Source organism: Polypterus senegalus, chromosome 6, assembly GCF_016835505.1.
Source record: "Polypterus senegalus isolate Bchr_013 chromosome 6, ASM1683550v1, whole genome shotgun sequence".
NCBI lineage: Eukaryota > Metazoa > Chordata > Cladistia > Polypteriformes > Polypteridae > Polypterus > Polypterus senegalus.
Window position 1 is genome coordinate 97582070 of NC_053159.1, and position 17410 is coordinate 97599479.

Sequence of the window (17410 nt, forward strand, 5' to 3'; positions counted from 1 at the left end):
TAGAAAATTTTCATTAATTCAAAACAGAAGAAGTCTTCTCTTGCTACTCACTCAAGTCCTGAGCAATTATAAACTGTCTTCTGACTAAACTTCATGGTCCTGTCACTTAATCAAACACTCCACTCGATAACAGTGTCTATTGTACCTAATTGGCAGGTCAGTGTCATGCCCACACAAACTAAAAAAACCCATATCATTTTTCATATTCTGCTACCAATATGCTTACGTCATCAGATTAACATCAGACATAAAGGGCCTATTTTTAAAATATGAAGAGATGAAAGCCTCAGCACTGTAGGTTTTTCCGATATTCCGAAGAAGAGTAAGCTACTATCACAATGTCCCTTTTTAGCATGCAACATCTGGGTGCATTTATAAAGACAAGAACAACACGAAGTGGATGAATGCAAGCCAGGACATCATTGTTTTGCAAGTTGTCAGACTTGAAACTATCATAAGTGAATATATAGGTGGGCTTATTAATAAGGCTTTCTGAGATTTTTTAAGAAAAAAATGTGATGGTGTATTGATACTGGGTCATGTGGTCATAATATTAAAACACAAAAGTCTGCTTTGACTTAACCTAAAGCCAAATAGATCCAGAAGAAGCTATTTAGTTAGTATGATCACTAACCCATAGAAAAATATTGATACTATGGATTTTTACTATAATCCACATAGTGAAATCAGGCAGAAATTCACCATGACAAAGAACAAGAGAGAGAGAGAGAGAGAGAATGAAAGATTACCACAATACCATTGAAAGCACGCCTCTTTGTCAGGTTGAGAGAAAATGGGCCACTAGGAGGGCTAAAACCTTGTCATGTGTGGTGCCCTAGAAGGAAGCTAGTAATACTCCTCTAGAATGTTTGAGCAGCTGGATGACTGCAATTCCTCCAAGCAGAACAGAGTTTGCAGATGTGGAACTTTGCTCCCTAGAGGAGAGTACAGATAACAATGGAGCTGCTTTAGGCACCTATGTCCCTGGGGCTACTAAGGCTTAGTTATGCATGATCAGCAGACTGCAAGAAATGCTAACATGATGTTCCATTAACCAAAGCAGAATGTTTCTGACATTGGAAGTAATCACGGGACTTAATCCACACGTGTCCTCAGCATAAGGTGTAATATTGCCTCAAGATACAGGCTAAAGTCTGGGGATGAATTTTTGGAAAGGCCCAATGGTTAGGCTTAAAAAAGACAGAGAGAGAAAGAGAAAGAGTATCCTGCAAATGGCTTAAATGTGACTGAAAGGGCCCAGGGGTTCTGCTCATGTTCGATTCATCTGTATTATGTGTTCTTCCCACTGTCACCCTCTCATTCTGTAGTTCAAGTTAAAATAAGGATATGCCTGTTTGATATGTCTCACGTCTTGCTGCGGAGAAATTATATTTATAAAACAATGTTCATAAAATGAATATGGACAACTTCTCTTTCTAAAAATATTAATGATCAAATGGTCATTAGTGATCCTCTTAATTTAATAAAAAACAAACAAAATTTAAATGGCCATTTATATTGCCAACCTTATGAAAAGTACTCATACCTAAACAGATCTTTACTCTGTTCATGGAAAAATAAGACAAAAAAAGTACACTTTTAAGCATTACTTGGTTGGAAACCAACAGATGCTTTAAGACTGTCACTGTGACAAACTAGAAAGAATAAAATAAGAGTTTGTCTTCTCTAGGCTGGTCTTCTCTTGGCCTATTACCCAGCGAAAAATGCTGGATGCACGTCATACTATAGGTGTAAAGAGGGATACTAGATTTAAAACTCACTGATGCTGGTTCAGTTCCTACTTCAGATATATTGTTTGACACTGAGCTAGTCAGTTTAATATACCTGAAAATATACAATGTATCCTGATCATGTAAGTTGCCTTGGGTAAAGGCATCTGTCAAATCAATAATAATAATAATAATAATAAGTCATACAGTTGTCAGAAATAAAAGAAAGTTTAGTGTTTTATTTTGTTTTTTTTTTGTTTTTCTACATGTTGAGTTGCACATTTAAGATGCCATCATGTGCCATCATTTGCAAGTTTGGATACTATGATGCCATGATTCTTCAGAAGTTGGGGTCTCCTTGTGTAGATTTTGAGGTCACGTGGTCTTAGAAGGTGTGTTATACAAGGGCAAGGAATGTGCTCAGTAATTGTGTACATTCCTTCAGTATTCTTCTTGTTAATGAAAACTAAAACATAATGTCATTATCGAAAAAAATGATAATTCTGTTAACTACAACAAAAAAAAAGAAAAATGTCTGAGAACTAGACCTAAATGAATGCAAGAAAATAGAAGCAAAAACTAAATTGGTGTTTATACCTTTGATTTTAATACTGCCATCATACTCTTTAAAATTGCACAATCATAATGTTAGTTTAGAAAAGAAAAGAACATCAATTTGTACTCATGTGCAAATACCCCTTCACTGCTGTCCTCCGAGTCTTATGATCAGCTGGTGTATTTTGGGGATTTCATTGATCATGATTAGGTATCAGTCAGAACTGACAGTGAACACCAAAGTCTCATCAAGTGCCAGTTGACATGAATTGGAGCCTACATGAATGCAAAATGGGTATAAGTCCTCCAAAAGGCTTCACTGGCCAGGACAGGCCTCCTCTGCCGACCTGAAAAGATCCTGAAGAGGTGACTTCAACATTATTTTAAAAAATAAGCACAGTAAGAGTTCCCTGAGAAAAACATACATTTAAAGTCTGGAATAGGGTAGATGACATGGTCAGAATCAGAAATTATAAAAATAACATAACACTGCATGCAAAGAGAATCACACAAATAAAAATGAAAGCACTTTTGCAATTAAATAATGATTTGCTTAAACTTATTGTAACTTAAAGTAACAAATGACACCAGAGCACACTGTTTATTTGATATTATAATGGAAGTCCTAAATTGTCACATTATCTTGAAAAAATTGAGCTCTGTCATAGAAAGTAAGATTATATGTATTAAGTTTACAGGTATACAACATGAATGATATACATTTTGACAACTCTAAAGAAAACTATGTTTTTAAACTTGAAAGACAGTGTATATGTGGTCAGTTATGGCGGACTAAAATTAAATAAAAACTAAAAAATAGAACAAAAGCCAAAATAAAAACTAAAACCATAAAATGGTCAAAAACTAAAACTAAATAAAAACTAAAAAAATGAAACAAAGACTAAAACTAGAAAATGCTGAAAACTAAAAATAATGAAAACCTAAAAATTAGAGTGAAAAGCTAAATACAAACTAAAACTTAAAAAATATCTTAAAATAAGAATAACACTTGCACTTTGTAAATATCACTGAAATACTCATTGGCCAGAGAAAATGAATTTTGCAAGAAATTTAATAATAGCTTAAGTCCTTGATTTGTCTAGTGGCTTTGAGTTTGTTATGCCCTTTTGTTTGGCTGTCAATCTTTTGTCTTTTGGTGTAGCAATCTCTGCTTATGTTTTGATCTAAAAAAAGCCATTTGTCCTTTCTTCCAGTCGCTACAAAGAAAAGTACCATTTTGTTCTCTTCTTTTGTCAGGAAGATTTTTGCATGCCTGACAATACTGTGGAGCCTAGGTAGCTACATTGAATTGAAAACTAAAAAAAAAAATTGTGCAATTTTATTAGTGTCTAAACATTATACAGTATATTTAAAATAAAAGAATTAGATATGCATTACCAACATGATCCCTTTATCATTTTATCAATATTTATTCTATAAAGATAAATGAAAATCATCTTGGTGCCTCTCAGGACCTCTTTTTAAATCTTGTGTTGGCACTTCTATGAGTACGATTTGAGCTTCCCTGTCATTGCATCATCTGGAAATATGTCAATATCCTAATACAGGTTTTGTGTAAGCTAAGGTTTCACTCTGAATTAGACTTGAGATAAAACTCCAAAACAAATGAAAGACAATATCTAAGCACTGTAATTAGCAGGAATAGTAGATATTTATTTCTGTTATATTTACCTTTAGTATGCAACTTCTTAAAATATAAATGGATTATCTGTTTAAGTAAGTGGAGGGCAGCAAGCAACAGCTGTGTTAAATATGTTCTTTGAAGCACCAGAGACAATTGATCAAAAGCAAAAAAAAAAAAAAACAGAAACAAGAAATTTTTAGTCAATAAAAAGACAGCAGGAGGTATTGATTCTGGAAATCCTTTTACTACAGTTTTTTATATATTTGTGTTGACACCATATCTAGGGGTGTGTGATACTGGCAAAAATTATCTCAATATTTTGTGGGACTTTGATGATAATGATAATTAAACAATATTTTGCATCCTTTAAAAATTTGTTTGTAAAAGTCTTACCGGTATTGATCTAGCTTGGTCTTGTTAATAGGATATTAATTATAGCTTACTTATGATATTGATGGAAACAACAGTTAAGGAAAAACAGGTCTTATTTATTAACTTAAAACTAAAGTAAAATAACACAAAAACATTAAAACCACCAGTCAAAGTATTACTGAGATCAAACTATGCAAATATGAGTAAACCATTTCAAAATGGCCTGTAAACTTGTTTTAGCTTTTCAGTAGAAACATAAAATTAAACTGTTATTAATAGATTCATAGATTTACATGTAAAAAGACCACTTACCTTATGATGGCTTCACTATCAATCCGAACAATGCAATATGGGTCACTGCTGCCAGAGCTGAGGGAAAAAAAAATGTGAGGTACTTCCAAAAATAGCTTTTATGCAAAAAAACAAATTAATAGTCATCTTCAGAGTGGTAGCTCTTTGGCTAAGGATCTGCACTGGTATCTGGAAGGTTGTCAGTTTAAATCCTTTTACTGTCTAAAGGGATCCCACTCTGTTGGGCCATTGAACAAGGCTCTGTACAAAGGCTGATCCTGTACTTTAACCTCAAAAAGTCATGTGAAAAAGATAATTTCCCCTCAGGGATTAATAAAGTGTATAAAAAAAATCTAAATCTTGATTTTTATCTCATATGTGAAGTACCAAGTTTTAGAGACTGAGCATTTGGGAATTCCAAATATCCTGAATCTGAAGCCTGTCATTTGTAGAATTTCATCCTGGCTACTTTTTATTTCTACAATCAGCTATACTCAGTAATATTTCAGAAATGTATAGCAATGAGCATAGGTCTTTTCAAAGTAGGTTTAAGTATTCACCAAGTATTCTGCTGTGCATGTGGCAACACAATTTAGATTTTTGACTATATGCAATGTTTTTTAAGTCTGATGCATTAAAAAAGACATTCCACTAAAACTGTGGTGATGTTCAAAAATGAACATTTTACATACAATACCATCCTACATTACTGATCGTTGAAATATCCTTAAAATGATGGAGCAATGCTAACCATAAAAAGCTGATGGTGTTCAATCAAACTGACCCTATTGTCCTCTTAACTGATGATATTTTCTTACGAGTTCACAGTCCTGATAAGAAAAAAATGTCTTTACTCCTCTGACTCTACCATACAGCACATGCATATTCATCTCATTTGGAAACAGGGCTTTGTATTCAATGCTCAGGCAAAACAAAACGGCTAATCTCACATTCTAAAACTAATTATTCTGGAATAAAAAATACTTCAAGTTATGAGATCATCTTCAATGCTTAGGAATAGAGCTGCTAAAATGATTATTTTGTAAATTATTATTTTATTGATTTTTGTAATAAGTCAAACTTAGCATATGAATGTGTGCTGTAACTCATTTCAGGTATTTTTTAAAAAATCATCTTAAACTGTGATAGATACTAGTCAGACATCATGAACATTCCGTAGGTGCTAGGCATATCAGGCATAAAGCAGCTTAATAATGTTAATAAAGTATAAATGATACCAAAGAAAATCAGATTGCAGGAGATGACAAATCATTTGTCTTGAAGAGAAGTTTGAGGTAAAAAACAATAGTTTATAACTCTGCCACCAAAGAACATTAAATAATTAAAAGTTAAACTTTCCAGTAACAGTCAATTTTTGTTCTGTTGCGTTGTTGCATGTTATTGCCATCATCACATTTAAACATTTATTTATTATTTAGTGTAAATCGATTAATTAATTTTAAATATTAAATGAATTAAATGCTTTGAGCATGGGAAATGTGCTATATAAATAACATGTATCATTAATATTATTATGTTCGTATGCAATATTTCTCTTTTTCAAAAGCAAACTACTAGATGTATTAACTAGTAGGTTTCCACATGCATGTTGGTCTTCTCCTGGAAATCCTGGATGAAACATGACAATATGAAGTTGATTTTGCTTTAATGCTGGTCAGTAGGTCAGTCAAAGTTTAAATAGGGTTCTTTCTTTGGTTCAAGTGTTTTTCTGATTGCTTACATTTTTGTTGTTTTCAAATATTATTATTAGACAGAAAGAAACCAATTATGTGTACCAAAGGCGCACAATCCTACCATTAGGGCCTACATGAGAAAAAACTATCTATTATCTAAGAAATTTAAAAAGGTTGTTCTATCTATCGGGAATGGTTCAGTGAGCAATCATTGCCATATTTATATTAGCACAACCTATGATCGAAGTCACATAATGCAACTCTAATGGTGACACATTAGCAAAGAAAAATATGACAGTAACAAAACACTCTGTAATTCTAAATTCAAATGTGAAAAAAGTTCTAAAATAAAAAACTTGGGTCAAAACCCCAAAACAGACAGAAAACTCAAATAAAAATGTGATTAATACTACATTTTTCAAACTGCATCAGGATTTTCATAAATTCTCATATTTTATTTGTTTTTTGTCTAATATTAGATGCAGGACATTAATTAGTAAGTACTCTAAAAAATAGATTTCACTAATAGACTTCACTATACTGCAAGCTTACTGTCTCATTTTGAACATTTGAAGGAATACCGTTCCACCTGTTATAACAGGGAAGCAATGTCATATACTACTTAAAATTAAAAAACATTGCTTATCTCGAAACATCACAGAAATTTTCCAGAATACAGTATGTGATTTTTTTAATCAATGTTGTCCTTAGCCACAACTCTTTAAAACAATCATTTTATCATCTATGACTGCTTACTTTCCACCATATATCTTTTTCTTTATCTTGCTATTTTCATGCATTCTCTCATTTCTCTCAAACATCTTTTTTCTTTTGGCATCACCTGGGAGGAAAGTGGGTTTTCATTGTGGCTACCTGATAATGCATTTAACACACAACTGGATTTAGTTGGTATCTTAATAAAATATTTGTACTGCTATTCTAAAGTCAATAAAATATTCCAAAGAAAATATTATATACTGCACATGTATATAGACGTAAACAAAGTTTGCCAACTGATGTGGTCTTGGCCTGCACATCAATGTTTTCTTTATTTATCTTTTGCTAAGTCTTAACCTGAAACAAAGATAATCATAATTTTAGTCTCTTTTTGAAAACTATAACTTAGTATTTGATAGAAATCAAATGAGTTTTACTATTTGCACATTATTGATTAACATTTTTCTTTTAATTTTTTTTCCTTGAGTTAGTGCAAATTTGAAAATATTTTCCCAGAAAGTAACATCATACATGTTTGAGCCAGCTTACTACAGTTAAAAATGAAGAATCTGAAGAGCTGTACAGTTGCTTCATTCTGTCTTTGCTGCTATGCTACTATGCTGCAATCTCATCACATGCCCATTCAATTGTAAGCCTGAAAGTACACACTACACATGAATCTATACATATAAAATGCTAATATTAATATGATGGTAATAATAATGTTTTAATTAATCTTTAGTTGTCTTTAAAAATGAACAGGCAGGCTGGATGTGGGCAGTCGTGCTGCAAGATATATATACTAGCAAAATACGGGGCGGCACGGTGGCGCAGTGGTAGCGCTGCTGCCTCGCAGTTAGGAGACCCGGGTTCACTTCCAGGGTCCTCCCTGCATGGAGTTTGCATGTTCTCCCCGTGTCTGCGTGGGTTTCCTCCGGGCACTGCGGTTTCCTCCCACAATCCAAAGACATGCAGGTTAGGTGGATTGGCGATTCTAAATTGGCCCTAGTGTGTGCTTGGTGTTTGTGTGTGTCCTGCGGTGGGTTGGTTCCTGCCCTGTGTTGGCTGGGATTGGCTCCAGCAGACCCCCGTGACCCTGTATTCGGATTCAGCGGGTTAGAAAATGGTTGGATGGATAGCAAAATACCTGCGCTTCGCAGCGGAGAAGTAGTGTGTTAAAGAAGTAATGAAAAAGAAAAGGAAACATTTGAAAATAACGTAACATGATTGCCAATGTAATTGTTTTGTCACTGTTACGAGTGTTGCTGTCATATATATATATATATATATATATATATATATATATATATATATATATATACAGTATATATATACACACACATATATACATTGTGACAGACGCCCCTGCACATTGTATTCAGGGGGAGCAGCCCTGGACGGTGCAATACCTCCCCCTGGACGCTAGATGGCCGCCCCCCTGGGCTGGTGTAGTGCCTCGGTTTCCCACAGGGCTCCCTGGGATTTGGAGTTGGGGGCAGCCCTGTTGGGTCCCGCAGGTACCGCCAAGGGGTGTTGTGTTTGGGACTCCTGAGCCCGTGTGGGCAACAGATTCATCACACCTGGAAGTGATCATCTTGGTGATCAAACACCTGGAGCACTTCCAGGTGACCTATAAAAGGGAGCCAGCAACCACCACTCATCGGCCAGAGTCGGGTGGAGGAGGACAAGGTTGCTAGGGAGGAGTGGTGGTGCCAAGGAAGTGAAAAGTGCTTGTGCGGTACTGGTGCTTGGGACTGTGTTGTGGCTGGGGGATTACGGGGAAGACGTGCCCCCCAGCTGAAGAGAAATAAAAGTCTTTTGTATTTTAGATGTGCCTCCTGTGTCCAATCTGTGTCGGGTCAGGCGCTATATAGTGCCTTTCACAACATATACATACATATGTACATATACAGTATACACATACTGTACACATACAGTACAGGCCAAAAGTTTGGACACACCTCCACATTCAATGTGTTTTCTTTATTTTCATGACCATTTACATTGGTAGATTCTCACTGAAGGCATCAAAACTATGAATGAACACATGTGGAGTTATGTACTTAACAAAAAAAGGTGAAATAACTTAAAACATTTTTTATATTCTAGTTTCTTCAAAATAGCCACCCTTTGCTCTGATTACTACTTTACACACTCTTGGCATTCTCTCGATGAGCTTCAACAGGTAGTCACCTGAATGACACACACACGCAGGCCCGCGAGGGAGACACACACACACAGGCGCGCGAGAGAGACACACACACACAGGCACGCGCGTGCATTGTTGCAATATTACTTTTCTTGGTTGTTTATTAAATTACAGATTTTTCAAATGTTCATTTTTTTACCCTGTGCTTAAAACTCATTAAAAAAAGAGTTTTTAGCGAGCAGGTCATAAGGCTATAGCGCAAATTCTTGCAGTGTTAGTTTTCTCTGTTGTAGGTTTTCTTAGTGTTATTCAATGTTTTTACATTTAGTTTACTATTACGCTGTGCTTTCTATAGTATCTATATTTGTGCTTAAAAACTTAAAAAAATATATATTTACATACAGTTCATACGGTCTGGAATGGATTAATTGTATTTACATACAATCCTATGGGAGAAATTATTTCGGTTCACGACCAAATCGGGTTACAACCAGAGTTTTGGAACGAATTATGGTCGTAAACCGAGGTTCCACTGTATTACTGTCAGACAAAATTACAGGCATTTCACGGAAATACAAACCAGTATTACTGAGAGAGAAAATTAAAGGCACACAATACAGTGACACATATTACAGCCACATACAAGGTCCCTTGCCATTTAATATAGTCTGTTCATACAAATGTTTATGCACTACTGTTCTAGCGCCCGTTATTTTAACGGGCTTAATGTCTAATATATATATATATATATATATATATATATATATATACATATATATATATATACTAGCAAAATACCGCACTTGCAGCGCAAAGTACTGCATTAAAATTTTATTAAGAAGAAAATTAAACCTTTTAAACTGAGGGAAAATATGCCAATAATTATTTGTTAAGGTTCTCTTTGTATACCATGTTGTCAGTTCGGCCCTCCGGTTGTAACATGACCAAGCTGTGCGCTGAGCTTACTCTTAAGGATGCAACGTACAGTTGGCCATGTGAACAGTAATCTTGTCTCAAATGTCACAGCTTGGATTGCTGCTGTCATAATCGAGTTGAGTTTCATGGTTTGTTTCAATTGCGACAGTATTTGCAGGATTTGTTGTGTTGAAGTGACATTTGGCATCTGTCAAGCGTTGTAAGCACACAACCTGTTTCATTGATAAAATCACACCCAGTTTTTGAGAGTTTAAACATTCATAAACATCAAAGTGTCCACTACTGAAATCGTCCCCTTTGAATCTAAGATGTTTAAGAGGCATTGGCGGTTGTCGAAAGGTGTAAACTATTTGGCCATTTCGTACACTTGAAAGCGACAACCGAACAATTCAGCGGCAGCCATCAACTCACATGCAGAACCATAGGTGAAGGGCTTAAGCATTTCACTCTTCTAGTGCTCCTGTGTAGTATAATTATCTCCTGTACCGTCATCAGTCCACACCTTGAACCTGTCCCAGTCATTCAATACATAAGACAGAATCTTCCTCCGGATATCAAGAGTGAGCCTGATATGGCCGTGCAATATGTAACAAAGAGAATGGAAAAGGTAGGTGCTATCTCCGGGCATGGAAACCACTCGGTAAGTGACAGTTCTTTGATCTATAGTGATCATCTCGATAGACATGGTAATGGGGGTTGGAATGATAAAGGAAATGGGTACCTGAGCAATGTAAAGTAAGTGTAAAATACCTATACAATAACTATAATTGTAATAAACAAACAATAAAATAGCGGAGAAGCCGTGGATTAAACAAATTAGGGCTGTAGTTATCAGTAGGGAGACGTGAATCCCGTGGCGAAGCAAGGAAGGGAATGTAGAGACCGGAGCGACGGACAGTCTTATATATGCAGGTAGCCAGCCAACAACGTGGGAGGCGTTGGGATGGGGGACACAACGTCACCTCACGCGGTGACCGAGGTGCAGGCTATGGACGTATATATGTGCGTAAGTAGGATTCAGTTAGCGTTGGGAACCCGTGTACCAAATTTCTTGAAGATGGGCCCATAAGTAACAAAGACTGTTGAAAAGTTCAATATGTCGGCCGACAGTGGCGTCATACCACCGAAATAAGTATGTGCATTGGTTTCGGTTAGCTCAGGGAAGCCATCTACCAAATTTCGTGAAGATGGGGCCGTAAATAAGAAAGTTCAACATGGCGGACGTTGTTGACCGTTATGACCGTCACGCGTAGAATTTCGAAATGAAACCTGCTTAACTGTTGTAAGTAAGCTGTAAGGAATGAGCCTGCCAAATTTCAGCCTTCTACCTACACGGGAAGTTGGAGAATTAGTGACGTTGGAAAGTTCAATATGGCGGCCGACAGTGATGTCATACTAACGAAATATGTACGGACATCGGTTTCCGTTAAAAGTTCAATATGCCGGCCGACAGTGGCATCATACCACCGAAATAAGTACCAAATTTCAGCCTTCTACCTACACGGGAAGTTGGAGAATTAGTGACGTTGGAAAGTTTAATATGGTGGCTGACAGTGGCATCATACCACCAAAATAAGTATGTACATTGGTTTCGGTTAGCGCAGGGAAGCCGCCTACCAAATTTTGTGAAGATGGGGCCATGAATAAGAAAGTTCAATATGGCGGACGTTGTTGACCGTTATGACCGTTACGTGTAGAATTTCAAAATGAAACCTGCTTAACTTTTGTAAGTAAGCTGTAAGGAATGGGCCTGCCAAATTTCAGCCTTCTACCTACACGGGAAGTTGGAGAATTAGTGACGTTTGGAAAATTCAATATGGCGGCCGACAGTGGCGTCATACCACTGAAATAAGTACGTACATCGGTTTTGGTTAGCGCAGGGAAGCCACCTAACAAATTTCGTGAAGATGGGGTCAGCCTTCTACCTACGCGGGAAGTTTGAAAATTGGTGACGTTGGAAAGTTCAATATGGCGGCCGACAGTGGCGTCATACCATCGAAATAAGTAAGTACATCGGTTTCGGTTAGCGCAGGGAAGCCGCCTACCAAATTTCGTGAAGATGGGGCCATAAATAAGAAAGTTCAACATGGCAGACGTTGTCGAACGTTATCGACCGTTATGACCGTTACGCATAGAATTTTGAAATGAAACCTGCTTAACTTTTGTAAGTAAGCTGTAAGGAATAAGCCTGCCAAATTTCAGCTTTCTACCTACATGGGAAGTTGGAGAATTAGTGATGAGTCAGTGAGTGAGTGAGTGAGTGAGTGAGTGAGTGAGTGAGTGAGTGAGGGCTTTGCCTTTTATTATTATAGATATACCCTTTGGGGTGCGAGCAGCTGTTGCTGGGCGTGCCAGAATCCATCAAGGAAGAAAAATGAAAAACATTATTTGTACAAAGTCTTAATTTTACTATCCATTCCTAAATTATTAAATGGGCAGGCTATTTCATATCAGTACAATACGCTGCTTGTTAAAACGGATGACTTACGTGCACGTAGTGCTGCGTGGGCATTATGAACTATCGCATCTGTTCAAGTTCTATTTAAATTTTAAATATAAGTAATTTTTATTTAGTCGACATAAATATGTTTTGTCGGAATGTAAGTTAAATTTAGTCATCATTGCATAAATTTATTTTTACCAGAGAAATGTAAAGACTAAATTCAACTTACATTCCTACCAAAGATATTTCTGTCGACTAAATAGAACCTACTTATATCCAAATAGAACTTGAAAAGACACATTTTTTCAAATCTGAGCGCACATTTTAGATCAACTTGATGCGCACTACATCGAGCCCCGTGCTATTGTGGTCTCGGCTGCCTGCCTCAATAAGTCACCGTCGCTTCGCTCTTACTTTTTTACCGTTCATTTAATTAAGATTAGCTAGGAAATACCTCTGCATTCCAGCAACTAGCTCTGCATCTGAAAGGTTGTTCAGCACAGGTGGAAACATGGTAACTTGTCAAAGTCCTCCCTTAAGCCCACATCTTTGAACATGTTAGTGTTTCTGACAAAGAATCTTAAAACTTGAAATGTACAGTAGAAAACTTCCATGAGCAGTAGCAATAATTTATCCATGTTTTTTGTTTGTTTGTTTTGTTTTTACTCAAGAGTTTGTGCAATTTTATTATTTGACTTATTTATTTGGCACACTGCAGTTTTATGTTGCAAAGCAACTTTTTTTAAGTTTTGTGGATATTATACATGGTTATGCTCAGGATATGTCAGCCCATTTCCACTGGAAATGCCTTTTGGTTAAACTGTCAGCAAGGAATTTGCATTTGCACTGTTAAATTTTTATATAGCTTTAATGCACATAAAAACAGCTGCTTGTTTAAGTGAAAATAAATTGAAGGGGTTTTTTTACACTAATAAAGTTGTGGAGTTGTAAAGTATTTTGTCTCACGTCAATCATATCGTCAGTTATATCGTTATCGCAAATGTTCAAAAATATATTGTGATAAATATTTTTGGCCATATTGCCCTGCCCTATAATGAAGAATCTTGTACATGATGTTTAACATTTGGCATGCATATCTGTCCCTTCTACAGTATCTGGAATATTAATCAGAAGGGTAATAAAACATAATTATCAAAAGATTTTTCAATTATTTTTTTATGAAACAATATATCAATAGCATAATATCTCCTGCTAGTTTAATGTTTGGTTTAAACCGTTGCTTTCAGCACACTTTAGAAATATTAATTTTATATCAGATCAATGTTATGAATTTAACATTATTATTCTTTGTTGAAAAACATATCACATATTGAAAGGAATTCATCAGTATTAACTTGGATTAAGAATGTCTCTTTGTAAACACTTTAAATTTTTTTTTCGGAACAAGACACTCTTGACCACAATGCTTTAAGGGTAATTATTTCTGAGACTGAAAGCATTGACATTTCAATAGACTACACTCTTTAATGCATGTTACTCCATTCCTATGAGTGTATAAAGCTTTAAAGGATTCTTCCAGTGCTTGCTGCTTCTTTAAAAGGATATGTTAGATACTGCTTTGCCTCTTTCTAGATGTTTCTTTATTTGCTTAATGATTTTATACTGAAACCATCACTAAATAAGGTGAATTACTTCATATTGTATATATAGCAAATGTTGACTTCAGATTGACTTAGCAATGTAACTATAGCTCATATCAAAGATACTATGTTGTCATTTGCCATTTCTAAACATCAGTAGATGCTAAAAACAAGAAAAATGCATCTACAAGGTCTGGACGTATGAAAGCACACAGCCATAAACCTACTCTTTTTGTTAACAAAGGTGTAGCAGGCATAAAGAGTCACCTAGTAGGGGTGACCTTTTCTGCTTGTAAGCCTTTAACATACTGGAATGAAAGTGGGTATCTTCTTGTCTTAGAACTCTAGAAGTACACAACCAGTTCTTTGAACTGCAAGGGTTAAAAGGCCACTTTTCACCAATTATAACATTTGTTAAATACACAGACCAATTTCAATGCATGTATGATAACCAATTTACATTTTATTGTAGGATTTTTTTTAAATAATGCCGAAAAAAACTAAGGCAAGGAGATTTGCAAACCAAAATACCACTTTCTCTACAATTTTTAAACTTTTTTTAATAAATAACACAATGACATATATGATATTTTAAGAGTTTGGTACTTTTCCCAATTCCATTTTCACTTAGACAAATTATTATAAATATGTATATAAAAGTAGATGTAACCCTAACTTGGTTATATTATACTGTATGTTCCATTTGAGACTATGTGGTAAACCTTAAGAAGAATCCAAAAACACTTCCAAATAATTGACAAATGCAATAATTATAAATAAATACAATAACTGTAAACTTAATGTTATTAAAGAAATGACCTTTGGATAACTTACCGAACACCCTATGGTTGCTTCATATCTTGCTGTAATTAACATTTTTCAAATTTATGTCTCAACTATTTTAACTTCTAAAATCTTCAACAAGATTTTAGAAATCAGCTCAAAATAGCTTCTCCAACTGGTTGTGTTTTTGATGCTGTACATCTTTCTGAGAAACTTTAGTTGGAGGTACGGAATCCTGAAGAATTTTTTAGAATGAACTGGTGCATGACACACAGAATAAGAAAATTGGCTAATTCAGTTGCATTTTAATACTCTATATTTTCAGTCCATTTTCCTATCTTTTGATTCAGCTAACAATTCAGATGCCAAGGATGTTGTTTTTTTATTGTGGAGAACAAGTAATAGTTAAGCACATCCAAAATCCAAAGAGGAACAAATCAAGGAGAAACTCACCACACTATGTCCAGTATTTAATACAGGTTGAGCTTAGCTAAGCTGGGACAAATTAAAGAAGACACATCATTACAGACCTGAAAGTTTCTGACATAAATGACTTTTGGATAATTTAAGATGGGCATAGCCCAAGATATACTTATGGCCAAAAGAGATGGGGTTTAAATAAAAAAAGAACAAAAGAGAAAACCCATGTGCAGGTCCCTTCTGGGTCAAATCGGTGGAAACAGCTCAGATTCTATGTTGTACTTTCTTTACACACTTTGGATCACCATTTTCCCCTTTTCCAAGTTTGCCATAGGTAGCTAATGCTCTCAACAACATAACTTGAAAGGATCATCATCCACAACAACCTCTTCAGTCTGCCAGTGCCTCAAAAGTAGCAGGGCCTATAAAAATACAACTATTCTTCTCTAAAGGGCACAAAACATTAAATAGTCATGTCAATGAAACAACACACTAAATATTTTCAAAATCAGATAAGCATTTTTCTTTATGTCCTGGGCATCATCAGATCAGATCAAACAAAACATCAAACAAATTCTAAATCCAATTCAGATCTGGCAATACTCATACACTTGGGGCGGCAGGCTGTTGCAATATTGAAACAAATCATTCATAAATCATTCATGGTCCCTTACCAAGATTATATAGAGGGGATGTGATTTATAGCAGATTGCATTCCCTTCACTGCTGGCTAGAATCCTGGTGTGCAAATAAAAGCATAGCGTTTGTGAACAATTGGGATGATTTTTGGGAAAGGCCTGGATTTTTCAGAAGAGATGGTCTTCGTCCTAACTGGAGGGGATCTTATGTATTATCCCAAAATATGGCAGCAAAACTGCCTGGTTGACTGATTAGAGCACCATCGAGGCCGCAGTCATGTGATCTTAAATCACAGGCTGTTGTTTATCCCACCTGTTATTTTCCTGAAGCTGTTACCCATAATCCCTGTCGTGGGGCATCCAGTAAATTTAGTCTTGATACAAACCCTAAATTAATTGATAACCAAAAAATAAAGTGTATAATTAGACCAAGGAATAAAACCAGACCTCCACCAGGGGCATCTGTAATAGAAATTTAATTCAAATTAAAACAAAAATATATCAGCAGTTCAGAAAGAACCATGCAGTTTTAAATGCTGTTTATTGAACATTTGCTCTCTTGGCACTAAAGCTGTTTTGGTAAATGATATTGTATTAAGTACAAAATCTGATCTGTGTCTTCTTACTGAAACCTGGCTTAGTAAATGTGACACTGTTCCCTAGCTGAGGCGTCACCAGATGGATACTCGTTCCTTCATAAGTCTAGAGATTCTGGTCGAGGAGGAGGCCTTGGAATAATTCATTGTAACAAAATGCAAATCACTTAAAAAATTTAGGCAACTTTACATCCTTTGAGGCATTCATTTTAAATATTAAAACAGATTCCAACACAATTATAGTGCTAGTCTACAGACCACCAGGGCCATATTCATTGTTCATGACTGAATTTAGCAACCTTCTGTCTGATTTGGCTATAAATTATGATCACGTAGTTCTGATGGGGATTTTAATGTACACATTGATGTGGAAACTGACACTTTTAGCAAATGTTTTACTTATTTGTTAAATTCAGTAGGATTTTGTCAGATTGTCAAAGGTCCAACTCATAATCATAACACATTAGATTTAATTATAACTTACAAAGTTGAAATTCAAAATTTAAATATTACTCCATTAAATGTAGTTATTTCCGATCACTTCTTAATTACATTTGATTTAGTTCTGCCCATGCCAACGCACTCACAGATTAAAACAAAGACAGTGCAACATCTAGATTGTAATTCTGCTTCAAAATTTATAGATACCTTGAGTAAGTCGAGTGTAATTGTGGAAAACCATTTAGATCAGTTAACATCAAATGTAAATGTGGAAAACAATTTAGATCAGCTAACATCACATTATAATGTGACCTTGAGAGATGCTCTGGACACAGTGGCTCCCCTAAAACAAAAGTGATCAAAGCACATAGAAACTCTCCCTGGTTTAATGAAAACACT

General features: G+C 35.5%; 1 protein-coding gene across 1 annotated transcript in view; it reads right to left on the reverse strand.

The window, feature by feature from the left end:
* rasa4 (RAS p21 protein activator 4) overlaps window positions 1–17410 on the reverse strand; it is a 116328-nt gene that overhangs the window by 85208 nt on the left and 13710 nt on the right. The window contains exon 2 of the mRNA XM_039756614.1: window positions 4615–4671. Within this exon, the coding sequence (XP_039612548.1) occupies window positions 4615–4671 (57 nt within the window). The remainder of the gene's footprint in view (window positions 1–4614; window positions 4672–17410) is intronic.